Source organism: Erpetoichthys calabaricus, chromosome 10 (genome assembly GCF_900747795.2).
Source record: "Erpetoichthys calabaricus chromosome 10, fErpCal1.3, whole genome shotgun sequence".
Taxonomy (NCBI): Eukaryota; Metazoa; Chordata; class Cladistia; order Polypteriformes; family Polypteridae; genus Erpetoichthys; species Erpetoichthys calabaricus.
Genome location: NC_041403.2, coordinates 75605522 through 75618967, shown reverse-complemented (window position 1 = coordinate 75618967; position 13446 = coordinate 75605522). Strand labels below are relative to the sequence as shown.

The window sequence follows — 13446 nt, the reverse complement described above, 5'->3', positions numbered from 1 at the left end:
GATCCCACAGAAAACCAATCACAAACTCTTAAATATAACCAAGAACTTGAAAGAGTATTCAGATTGTGGAGATAAAGAGTGGGAAGAGGTTGGGAGAATGCACTGATACAGCATGTTGCCGCACCAACCACACAATGAACCACCTCAGGATCCCAAATTTGGGTCCTGCCACCAACCCCCAAGTTTTCCCTGCAAGTTGGAGGATCTGCTTGCAGAGCAGAGAAGAACAACTGCATATGAAAAATGCATCATTATCAAGATTCATTTCTGCAAATATTTGTATTTGTTTTTTTAAATATTAGAATAACATGGTAAAAAAAACAGCAGCCACCACAGCATGTTTCTAACTCATTTGCTAGTTGTCCATCAGGCTGCTTTAACAACTGAGTGCCGATTAGTTAAAATTCATTAAGTAGCATAGTCTCTGGACCTGTTTTTCCTAAACCAAGCCACCAAGATGCTGCTGAAGATCCAACATCCCAGCAACAGACAAGAAACTTTCCTATGATTTTTTTTTTTTTTGCACAAGAGCCTTATTCCGAGCCTTTCTGTGCCTTAACAGATGTTTATTAATTCAACATTAAAAGTCAAACCAAGTGCTTTCACCTTTCTAATGTTCAAGTGTTTTGTTGATTGTCACATGTTGTTGCATGTGTCCCCTGCAATATGTAACTGGCATGAGATTTACCTCTTCACATTTCCTCTTGAGCTGTTTCTCAAATAAATTCTTGTCCTCTTCAGCTCTCTGTATACAGCATTTCAGTTCATTATCACATGTTGTCAGTGCTGCTTCCAGGTACCTAATCTGTAATGATATAGTAAGGCTAAAATTTCATGTTGTTCAGGGCTTATTAGTTACAGTGCCAGAGTTACAGTAGATTTTCTAAACTGAAACAATTCTATAATTTGTGTCTCACTGTGTTTTAAACTACTTGGCTTCTCATTCATTTTCTTAGTAAAAAGATTTATATTCAAGTATATTGCTTTTCTAATACATCTTGTATATCTGACTGCAATGGTAGTTTAGGTCACAGTACACTAATATGGTTCTTTGAAATTCTTGACAGGACTTCTTACTCATTGTCAGTCATATCTGAGTTTGCTAGTTTCCAGTATCTTTCAAAACCTCACTTATATGTGCCAATAACCATTTTGTCCTACAGCATTTAGGGAAAAAAAATAGTTAACAAGTCTGCGGGATAATTCAAAATTAAGGCATGACTGTGATAAGTTTCACTATGCACTTAACTCTAAGTGTATAGAATAATGGAATCACAAGAAAACAAAATGATAACTTAAATAAGAAGTTAAATAGCAAAAAGGAATTCTCTACTGAAGAGATTGCTTGGAGTACAAACTTGAAGATGTGGAGGTCTTCTTGGACCATAACTGAACAGACCTGAACTAATCAAAGACTGGTTTAACATACATAACAAATTAAAAAGGATTATTGTGTGAAGAAATTAATGTTGTCTTTCTTTTTTCAGTGATGAAAATAATATCAATTTCAGATTTACTTCATATGCAAAATCAAATAAAAAAATCTGCTAAATAAAAGTCAGCACAAGGAATGTATAGTTAATAATCTATAATAAACTATTACAAATAAAACTTCAACAAATTAATTTTCTAATGAAATCCATTAATTTTCCAGGGCAGGGACATGGAGTAAAATATTGGGCTTTAATTTCTGTAGCATATTATTAAAATTAGTAATGCAAAAATTACTGGTTTTTTTTTTTAAACTTACCTTTAATACATTTTGTAAAGACATATAAAGTATATATTTTGAAGTTTCTAAATGTTCATATTTTAGAGGAAATGTTGAAATGCCATAATTCCAAGCTATCTCATACAAACAAGGTAATCATCTTCCTCACCATCATTACTGGTTTAATAGCCATTTGCCAGCTTTACCAAGGTTACTGGGTTGACCCCCAACATTGTTTCCACTCTCTGAAGCTCTGCACACCCTCTGGGGTATGAGACTCATTTTACCTCATAACATCTGACCTGCAACCATAACTTCTTTGTCCTTATCCTCTCAACCCTGACACCCATGTTGGTGCACCTTTCCACTCAGTTATCCTCTGCCTTTCACTTCATGTGCTCAAATCACCTTAGTCATCAGTTTCTTCTCAGCACAACTACTATCTCCATGCAAAGTCTTTTTTTTTTTTTTAACTTAGCATTCATCTTCTTCTCATTCTGAGATACTCAACACATTCATCTGATCATTCTCGTTCTGTTCCTTGAAACAGTACTTCATGTCCTTATTTCATCAGCCCCATCTAACTGCCATGCAGCACAATACCTCACCCACAGTTTTAATAAACTTTTCCCATTAATGTCAGAAAAGGCTTTTTCATAAATCAGAATGACATTTCCTGTAATTTCTACTTTCCAGACTTTCAGTCTCTATCACTGCTGTACCCACACCTCTGTCTTCACTCGGCATGTCACCTAAATAGAAGAACCACTGTATTTTTTCCAAAGCAGCTCTATTGCAGATATATAAATTTAAACCTGAAAAACAAACAAGGGAATTTTTTTTTCAAATTTTGCAGCAATGCTTTCTTTTCTGGATGATCTTGGTTAGCATTGCATATTTGTTAAAAGGCAACAATGATGTTGTCCAAATACTAATCCTCAATTTCATTTCACACCTGCTTCTCTCTATTGTTTGTGCATGCAGTGAAATACTTGGAAATAACCAGTCACACAATGCAACAATGTATATCACTGCACATCACTGGAAAGAAAGATATTTTCAATCTTTGACTATTTTCCTCACTGTTATGTTAATCAAAAAATAAATCACAGCGTTTAGCCTTTTCATAAAGTGAAATTCATACTGCACCTTGTTTGCTGAATCTGTTGCTTGATTCTGGAACTCCTTTAGTGCTTCTTTGTTGCACTTTGTTGCTTTTTCCAGTTCCTAGTAGCAAACATCCATAAAATAAGTAAATCAATGTTTAGATTTTGCATATAATCAAAACATATGTCTCTCTATTATAAAAGAAAATCTTGAGACGAGACTATTGCCAAGAGATTTTTTTCAAGTCCAGCCCTCCTCTCAACTATTTTCAACCACTCCCACAGTCCTCTCACCTCTCATTCATTTGAATGCTTTTGTCAGACACAGTTCCTGTGCTCTCAGCTCTTATAAATTTTTACATTTTCCTCACTTTAAGTTCCCAATAAAAGAAGACTTATTATGTCCAAATCTTATTGAAGAATTTCATCCCGAAGGGTTATCAAGAGAAGAAATGAAGTCAAACAAATTAACGCGAAAATTATCGATCAGTTACACAGCAATGACATGTAAAATTTTAACAGGCGACGAGAAAGGTAATGATAGGATAACATTAGACACCAAAGGAGATCTTGATATGCCATTCGTATTAAAATGTTTACAGTTTCCCATTACAATAGCTTTGCTATGACAATTAACAAATCACAGGGACAAACATTCAAAAAAGTTGGTTTACTTATTAGAGAGAAAGAAACTATATTTACTGACGGGCAGTTATACGTTGCGTTGTCACGATGTAAGTCCAAACACAGAATCAAAATTCAATGAGATATTGATGAAAAATTAATTCAAAAAATTGTTTTTACTGAAGATTTACAGTAAAAGTGTAAGTTTAAAAAGTATTTGCATATTAATTTCAAAGCCAAACAGAATGAAAACATATAATGCAACGAACACCTCTAACACAACATGAAACAATTTTTTTTCAATTTATTACATTTTACTATTTTTTACTATGGTTAATTACTCGCCCCACTTCCCCATATATGAGCGGCAGATATGCAAAGTGGCTAGCATTTAGCAACCGCCCAGGGGTTGGCGCGAGCAATGAGAACAGGGGGCAGAGCTCTCTAGTTTGTACAAAATACAATATACTGTAATAGTCTGATCACATCCAGATTCACCATCCTCATGCAAAACAAAGAACACAAAAAAGAAAATTCACCTTTTTGACATCTGAGTTTATTATAACACCTAACAGAGTTTGTTCTAATAGCACAAACCTATATATCCTAAAATAACTTTAAAATGTATGACCAAGTCTAGATGAAGAAACTAAAGGAACAAATTTCTATAAAAAAAAAAAAAGAAAAAAAAAAAGAAAAAAGAAACTGTGGCTTTTAATATTAAGGACTTGCAAACACACAACAATTTCAGACAATTTATATGAAAAATGCATATAAGACACATGCACTCTAAGAGGTTAACCAGTGGTATAGGTTATTTGGAAATGTTATGTATGTTTTTACTGTATATCGAGGAAGAGCACCAGTGTGCCCCTTGACTGCCTTTATATATCTTCATAAGCCAAGTAAAATGATTTGCAAATGTCTTGTTGTTTATCACTTTCATCATATGATTCTTAGTCATATGTATTTGGGTGGTGATGATACGGTTTAAAAAAACAAAAAAAAAAACAAAAAAAAAAAGATGAACTCCAGTGGATTCACAGTTAGCATGAACAACTAGACTTTCTCCCTAATTATGCTTGTGTGGACATTGTCATCTTACTGATGGTAACTTCACAGACCTGCACAGGTGATTTATGATTGTTATACTTTTTCAGTATTTCCCAAAATGTCTGTGGTAACATTCAAATTATGAAATATTCTTGAGGTTACCATCAGCCTTAAGGTGCTTAAGAATCTCAGTAGTAATATGTCACATCATATCAGTTTAAATTAAGTCTTAAGTCTGAAACCTACCTGCCGAGCCACTGTCAAAGCAGATTCCAAGGACTCTGCTTGTTGCTGATTGGTTAGACACTCATGTTGCAGAGCTGCTAGTCTCCTTTCTTGGTCCCTCAGCTGAAGCTGTTTGTGTTCCAGATCACTCTGTAACTAATAAGAAAATATAACAATCCGTATTGTATATATTAACTCTTTTAGGGCTAATTTTTTTTTTGTTTCTTTTCTCCCAGGGCTGAATATTTTTCCAAAAACTAATATTTTTTAAAAAAGAACACAAAGCAATTGTTTAACATATCAAATCAACAATATTTACTTTTGACAAATGTTACTGTCTTGCATGTTGTATGAGCCTGAATTCTCTATGTGTTGTTTTGATGCCTATTTTTCAATTGTCTGTTGCTGCATTTTCTCACATATATTGTTAGTGTGTACTGTAGAGAGACAAGTCACCCATTTGCCATCGTGCCATGCCACTGCCACCAAGTTTTCTGCCTGCATGAAAACCGTATTGTCACCTCTTTTCATCTTCTGAAACTTTATGAACTTTATGTATGGCATTATAGCCTGGCTCACCCCATGGGATTTGCTTCTGTTTATTACAGAAGTGAATAAAACTTTGCAGCAGCACGTACCTAAGCCACCCGGGGACAAAACACGTTTGGACCAATGCTCCCTGAAGTTATCTCACCAGTTCTGTCCCATCTCTATTTGTAATGCCACAGCGCGCTTCATCTCGTCTTTCGTTGTGGGTTTCCACTTTGAATAACGAGAATGCGATGCAAAGGCAGCCCGCGATTCAAAAAAAATCTCTGCCTACCTGTTTGTCTGACAGTAGCTGAAAAGCAGCATCAGGAGAGAGCAGCCTGAAGTACAGTAGCTGGTGATCTGTCGTGTCCAAAAACAAGCCATGCCGTCTTGTAAACTCCGGTAGCCATATCGGCTCTCAACGGATCAATGTATGTGTATTTATCCCATGCGAACCTTGCTGTACATGCATCGGCTGCGCGAAGGCACTCAACTGGCAGCAGATCCGTTCGCGCGGCATCAGCTGGTGTCTGATCAGCTGATGCCTGCTTCTAACTCTCTTGCTCGATCTCCTGATCACTGCCAATAAAGTCCGATTCTGAAAAATCAAGAGTCCGACTCCGCGGTAATGCGCAAAACAACGTCTGCCAAGTGTTTTCTTTTCTGCACTTGCTTCGCTGCCTTTTCACATGTCGGTGCCATCTTGCCATTGTTTACATTTCGCAACTCACGCACACGCAATGTTTATTTGCCGAGTCAACGAGTCTAGCATTCCTCCAAGCACAGAGGGAATGCCTGTGACGTGACAGTGAGATTTGTCGCCATTAACAGCTGATTGTCGCCCTTTATCCCTGGATGTCGACTTTTGTCGACATTCGCCTTCAACCCCTCCTGTCGACAAAAGTCGACATCCGCCCTAAAAGAGCTACACCGGATAACTAGTCACAAGCAATTGCAGCCAACATACACAGACTCAGCGTACCCTCTTTATAATAAATTTTTTGTGTTGGATGGATCAGCTGCTCTTTTAAAAAGTAGAGGAATGAGAAGAGAAAATGTCATACATAGGAAGCATGAGATTGTTAAAAAGAGTTTAAATAAATTAGTGGAAAGAAGCAAAGATATGTGGTGCTAGAAACTTTTTCAGAATTAAGTCATGTTAAAGATTGTGGCTCCCATGACTAATAGGATGTTCGGTTATATAAGACAAAGTGCAGAGTACAAGTCAAGAGAAAGTATGCTTAAGCTATATAATTTAAAATGTGAGGATTCACCCTTGAGAACAGTGTACATTTTTGGTGTCCATATTGCAAAAAAAAAAAAAAAGACACAGCAGAGCTACAAAATGTACAGAGAAGACAAACTAGGCCGATTCTGGGACTGATAGGTATGAGGACGGATTGAAGGAGTTAAACCTTTTTTGTTTGAACAAATGGTGCTTAAGAGGTGGCATGAATAAAGTGTTTAACATTATGAAGGGAATTAGTACATTGGGTTTAAAATGTTACTTTAAAATACATTCTTCAAGAAGAACAGTGGGACATAGCTGGGAACATGTTAATGACAAATTTCAGATAAATGTTAATGCTTTTCATTACACAAAGAATCATAGATGCAAGGAATAAATTACCAAGTAGTGTGGTAGAGGATAGGGCATTAGGGACCTTGAAATCTCAACTCCATGTTCTTTTGGAAAAATAAGGAAAATGGGATTGGTGATCTTGTTGGGCTAAATGCCCTGTTCTCATCAAAACTAATTTAATGTTCTCTCCAAAAGGGAAAACTTTGGAATACTTTATAAAATCGTTTCCTATAGTAGTGATTGAATTAAAATTAGTCACGTTTGCAAGGCACTACATTTCATTAACTGTTAAAACTGGTCTAAGTCAAAGGAAACATCCAAAGCTAATACAAATACATGTTTTTACTAAAATGTTTTTTGTTAATAGAATTACCAATAAATAGGAGGTGCTTTAGGAAAATCATCAAAATTGTTCCAGATCCATCAGGATCAAGTTTTCTTTATTCACACAAGAGCTACTAAAGTAGATACTGCTACTTCTAGGAAAGACAATATAAAAGATAGTAAGGTGCTACTAGTCCTCAATAGATATTAATATTCCAGAGTGGCCCAATTGTAACATGAGGAGTTTAATTTACCCTGTACAATGTTATTACTGTCGACTGGCAACACAATGCATTACTGCTAACGCTATAAGATCCAACTTCCATTAGTGCACAGTATGGAGATGTAGTTAGTTCTGCTACCTCATAGACTCAAAATAAGTTTGAATTATGGTCCTCTCATTGTCTGTGAGATATTTGCACATTCTCCTTGGTTCTGCATAGGTATTTAATTATGTAATTCTGTTTTCTTTTCACATACAAAAAATGCATTTTAGGTTCCTTTGCAATTATAAGGTAACCTGATGTGTCTTGGCTTGGGGTATGAATAAAAGTGCACTGAAATGGATTGGCATCACTTGGACCCAATACTACCAAGATGGGCTCTGGCACTCATGAACATAAATTAGATAAATTACATAAAGCTGAAAGATGTATGGATAAACTCTGAATGGAAGTTTTAAGCATATAATAATAATAATAATTCATTACATTTATATAGCCTTTCCTCAGTACTCAAAGCGCTATCCACACAGGGAGGAACCGGGAAGTGAACCCACAATCTTCCACAGTCTCCTTACTGCAAAGCAGCAGCACTACCATTGTGCCACCTGTACAACAGTAGGCTGCAAAAGCAATTGAAATAAAACTATAATCCATCCATCCATTATCCAACCCGCTATATCCTAACTACAGGTCACGGGGGTCTGCTGGAGCCAATCCCAGCCAACACAGGGCACAAGGCAGGAAACAAACCCCAGGCAGGGCTCCATCCCACCTCAGTAAAATTATAATGTAACATTTAATTTATATTTTCTGTTTTCAATTTGTGTCCCAGATAATATTAAAATTAAAAGTTTTAATTTTTACACCCTCAGTCTTTTTCACAGTTGATCTTACAGATCAACTTCTCTACTCAATACAGATGATTAAACCTTTATTTTTCTTTGCTCTCTAAAAGGGCAGGGTACATCTGATGTGAATAAGATGCACCACTTTATGTTTTACTGATCTGTATTCAATGTATTGTAATAAAACATTTGCATACATAAATATAAAAATAGTGATATTAACACAATGGCATAAAAGGTAAAATACACTGCTCAAAAAAATTAAGGGAACTCTCACAGTCTAACACCAAGTCAGTTAAGCTTCAGCTTATCAATCTGTCAAGTTAGGAAACATAAGCAATTGTGAATCAGCTTCACCTACTTGAGGGCAAAAGAATTTGACAACTCGTGAGCTGGAGAGGCAATGGCAAAACATCTCCCAAAATGGGAATGGTTTTGCAGGTCAAGGCCACAGACAATTGTTCTCTCCTTATACTGCCTGACTGATTCTTCTCTAGTTTTGCATTTTGCTATTGTCCTTGTCACTACTGGTAGCATGAGGCAATACCTGCAGCCGATTCAGGTTACACAGGTAGTCCAGCTCCTCCAGGATGGCACATCTATATGTGCCGTCGCAAGAAGGTTTGCTGCATCTCCCAGGACACCAGGGGAGCTGGACACAAGTAGAGCTGGAGCGGAGCACCAGGTCCGGTATCTGCTCCTTTGTGCAAGGAGGAACAGAAGGAGTACTACCAGAGCCCTACAAAATGACCTCCAGCTGGCTACTGGTGTACATGTTTCTGACCAAACTATCAGAAATAGACTCCATGAGGGTGGCATGAGGGCCCGACATTCTCTAGTGGACCTGTGTTCACAGCCCTTCACCGTGCAGCTCGATTGGCATTCGCCAGAGAATACACAATTGGCATCTCCTCCATTGGAGCCCTGTCTTCTTCACAGATGAGAGCAGGTTCACACTGAGCACATGTGACAAACATGAAAGAGTCTGGAGACTCTGTGGTGAATGTTATGCAGCCTGCATCATCATCCAGCATGAATAGTTTGGCAGTTGGCCAGTGATGGTCTGGGGAGTCAGATCCTTGGAAGGTCACAAAGACCTCCATGTGCTAGGCAACTGTATCCTCACTGCTGTTAGGTACCGTGATGAAATCCTCAGAGCCATTATCAAACCTTACACTAGTACAATGGGGCCTTGGTTCATCCTGGTGCAGGACAATGCTTGGCCTCATGTGGTCAGAGTGTAAAGGCAGTTCCTGGGTGACAAAGGCATTGATGCCATTGATTGGCCTGCACTTTCTCCAGACCCGATTCTCAAATAAGAACCTCTGGAATATTATAAATCTGTGTATCTGATGCTGCCAAGTAGCACCACAGGCTGTCCATTTGCTCACCAATGCTCTGACTGAGGTCTGGGAGGAGATCCCCAGGACACCATCTGCCGTCTTATCAGGAGCATGCCCAGACATTGTCAGGAGTGCCCACAGGCACGCTGGGGCCATGCACAATACTGAGTCATGTTATACGTTGCTGTGGTGAAATTCATGCAGGTTGGATCAGCTTGCGATTTCAATTTTTGACTTTTATTTTCGGTGTGATGTTGAATCCAGCCCTCAATGTGATAGTGATTTTGGTTTCCATTGACCATTGATACATTATTTTGTTCTCACTCAGTAAAGATTTCCCACTTCATTCACTGAGATCTGATGTGGGATTTAAGTGTTCCCTTAATTTTTTTAAGCAGTGTAGCATAACTGGTACCTCTGCCTTCATCTTATCGCTTCTTACTAGCTTATGCCCAAAAACTCAATTTTAATAGTCACTGTTTCACACATTTTAATCATCCCATAAGTCAGACTAAAATAATGCATGTTCTCCAACTTACCATATCAACCTGATTTTCCAATTCAGTGTATTTATCCATGTGGGCTTTTTTTAGATTTTCTCGTGTCTGCAAAGCCTCCTGTTTTTCCTTTCCTAAAGATACTTCCAGAAAATGGATATGATTGTTTTTCCCCTTGAAAGAAAATGTAAATGTCACTGTAATGCAACTAGTACAAGCAGTCAATAATAATGACTTTAATAATTAAACATAACATATTCCTTGTACTACACCAAATCACCAGCATACATGAAAATACCAATGAATTAACTATGAATTAACTCAATGTTACAGCACTGATTTAATTAAATAAAAATATGGCTTTTGAGATTCACATAAAAAAATACCAAAATTGAAAACTATATTCAGGGTGCAATGGTTACTTCTACCTGGGAATTCAATTTCATGAGAGAGAAAAAGCACATACGGAGTATAGTACACATTGTTTTCTGAAAATGTACTTTCACTTGATTTCCTGCTATACAGATAAATCTACTACAGCTCATTTATTAAAATAATTGTTTCAGAGGGTAGGATGCAATGGATAGGTCATGTGTTAGTAGCACTTCAGCTCCCTTCGCTCCAGCCCCAGGAAAAACTACATACACAACCAAATCTACTGAGAATGCAGAGAGGAGAGGACAGGGGTTTAGAATATATTGTACACAACAAAAGATTTTCTTTATTAAGCAATTGCTGTTGTTGTTTTTATAAATCTATTGTCGGAGTATATGGCACACCTCTGTCATATTAATATGTATGTAAGCAATTGGGTGTAAAGAAATGACATGGAGGAAATTAATACAGTTTGACCTAAATTATGTTGTTTTGAAAGTACAAGTAAAGTGTCCAGTCTGTTCCTTATTTAAGTACACACAGCCAGGGTATAGCCCTGCATTTTAAAGGATAAGTTCACCATTATGGAAGTCAAAATTATTTCTTCACAAACATGGTATATCTGCATTTTTCTAATAAATTAAAAAAATATCTTTCCAGCACTGGTGCTTACAATGGAGGATATGGGGCATGGGAAAAATCTTAAAAATTGCCAGATATGTCAATTTTTCAAGCCAAGGCAGTTGTCAAGTATTGATCCAGCTTTGCAATTATTGTAAAGTAATTTATACATGTCATTTCAAAACAAAAAACACCAACATTATGAGATTCAGCCATTGTAAAAGAAGCCAGCTGTGTAAAACAGCTCAATACTTAGTCTTTCTGCGCAACAACCTTTTACGTCCACAGGATATGGTTTCCTCTCAACAGACCAAATCACAATAAAATTTTCGTGCCGCATGGTTTTGTATTGATTCAGTTCCATATTTATGTGAGGACTCATACAATTAAATAGAATACATATACTTCCCACAAGAAAAAAAATAGTACCAGGAATATGTGATAAAATAATTATTTCCTGAACTGTTTTGTTGTCACAAACATCCATCAGAAACATGGAAAGCATATTTTCATTTTGCTGCTTCATCTCTAAGTTTTTAAGCTTTTGTTCAATGCCTCATATCCTCCATTTAAAGGATCAGTAAGGGCAAGATATTTTTTAAATTTATAGAAAATACTTAACTTTAGAACACAATTTAATGTGGCAAATACATATAATGTTTGTGAAGAAATAACTTCAACTTGAAAAATACTAAACTTATTCTTTAAACCAAAGCAATCAAGTTAGGCCTGAAATCTTTCTTTCTAAGTCTACTCATCTGCATTCACAATACTTCTAACTAGATACACAACAGTCAAATATTTCTGAGCAATATATTATGTAATCATTTTTGCCAAGGCACAGAGTGTTAAAATTAGCAAAATAAAAAGGAAATTGGTGAATAACAAATATAAATAAAATATGTATCACCATAATTTAATTAACAGTTTCAAATCATCCCTCTCTGTTTTGTACTTATCCAGAGGCCACTATACATCTAACTTGACCAAATTAATCCATTATTAGCATGATCAGTTTATTCATGGTTTTATCTGGATAGTTTCAATTGATCATAAAACTGAAACATGCAAGCTGCTATGTGGAGCTCAAGCCTGGCTTCGTTTTGCCCATCAGCAAAGCCTTGCAATTGCTTTCCAGAGGGGGGAATTACACATTATGTGGTGGTAAGATTCAGTTGGCCTGGGCAAAGCATAACTCCCAGGTCTGCAGTCAGGAAGTTAACATGGAAGATATCAACACTACAACAGAATCATCACACTTGGTGATAAGCAGCACAACTCTTGGACAAAAAGCACTAACCATTACAAGATTCACAAATAGACCAAATGAACATATTACTGTATATTGCTGCAGCGCAAAGGCACATAGTGGTCTGCTTTGTATAACAAAAATTGGTAGTGATATTAAACATTTCTTCCATATAGCAGTACACAGAGTATCACATCTGCAAGCTGCATAAAATAGACGGCCTGCATAAAACAGCAAATGACTGTGTAGGCCAACATTAATTACATTGTTTTATATCCAATTCACATTGTCTTTCAAAAATACATCAACATATAAACACAGAGCTTATGTAAAGCATGCTCTAATCTAGTCTTCAAATAGCTGAAAACATAAAATATAAAACATCTGCAAAATGTAATCTGTTAAAACATATGCTTTTGATTCTTAGTGCCTAACAAAAATGGCAAGGAAAGGAACAAAACAATTTTACGAACGTGATTATTTTTTGGGAGTCATCTTTGCACTACATTAGTGAAAGTTACCTGGATACATATTGCATCTTAATTAGAACATGCAACTAAGAACTTCATTATACTTTGTACACATGACAATAATGACCCAATAAAACTATAAATGCACAAATAATTGAAAAGAAGTACCAACTTAAATGGAAAACTAAAGATTAAAATGTTTCTAGCTCTGCTAGTTTAAATATTATTAACAGATGTCACGCAAAATAACTTTACAGTAACTTGCAGGTTAGGAAATTTTCTTTGCAACACCTTCAAATAAAATCTGATTTACTGTATACTAGTTGAAGGAATGAATATGGAACAGACTAATAAGACTAAATGGATGATTGTGATTAAACTGTCCTAACTTACTTCCAGTTCCTCCTCCAAGTCAGCAATTCGGATTGCTGTTGTAGAATATAAGCTGATTTTTTCCTCAAGCTGTGCCTCTAATGATGAAATTTGGCTTTCTTTCTTTTTCACCTGAAAAATATAAAAAAATAATATCAAAAATAATGGCTTAACCTTAATTGTCTATTACAAAAATGTTTATATTACTTGGTGAAACGTTTTTAACTGCAGTCTGAAATGCAAACACATTGTAATCTTTGTTAACATAAAATGGAAAATGATAGTAATATGCAT

General features: G+C 36.2%; 1 protein-coding gene across 2 annotated transcripts in view; it reads right to left on the bottom strand.

Moving 5' to 3' along the window:
* LOC114659159 (coiled-coil domain-containing protein 18-like) overlaps positions 1 to 13446 on the bottom strand; it is a 70081-nt gene that overhangs the window by 33773 nt on the left and 22862 nt on the right. For both annotated transcript variants that reach the window (XM_028811450.2, XM_051932785.1), the window contains exons 13-17: positions 13174 to 13284; positions 10108 to 10239; positions 4741 to 4875; positions 2861 to 2938; positions 689 to 805 (exon numbers count right to left, since the gene is read on the bottom strand). In XM_028811450.2, the coding sequence (XP_028667283.1) occupies positions 689 to 805; positions 2861 to 2938; positions 4741 to 4875; positions 10108 to 10239; positions 13174 to 13284 (573 nt within the window). The remainder of the gene's footprint in view (positions 1 to 688; positions 806 to 2860; positions 2939 to 4740; positions 4876 to 10107; positions 10240 to 13173; positions 13285 to 13446) is intronic.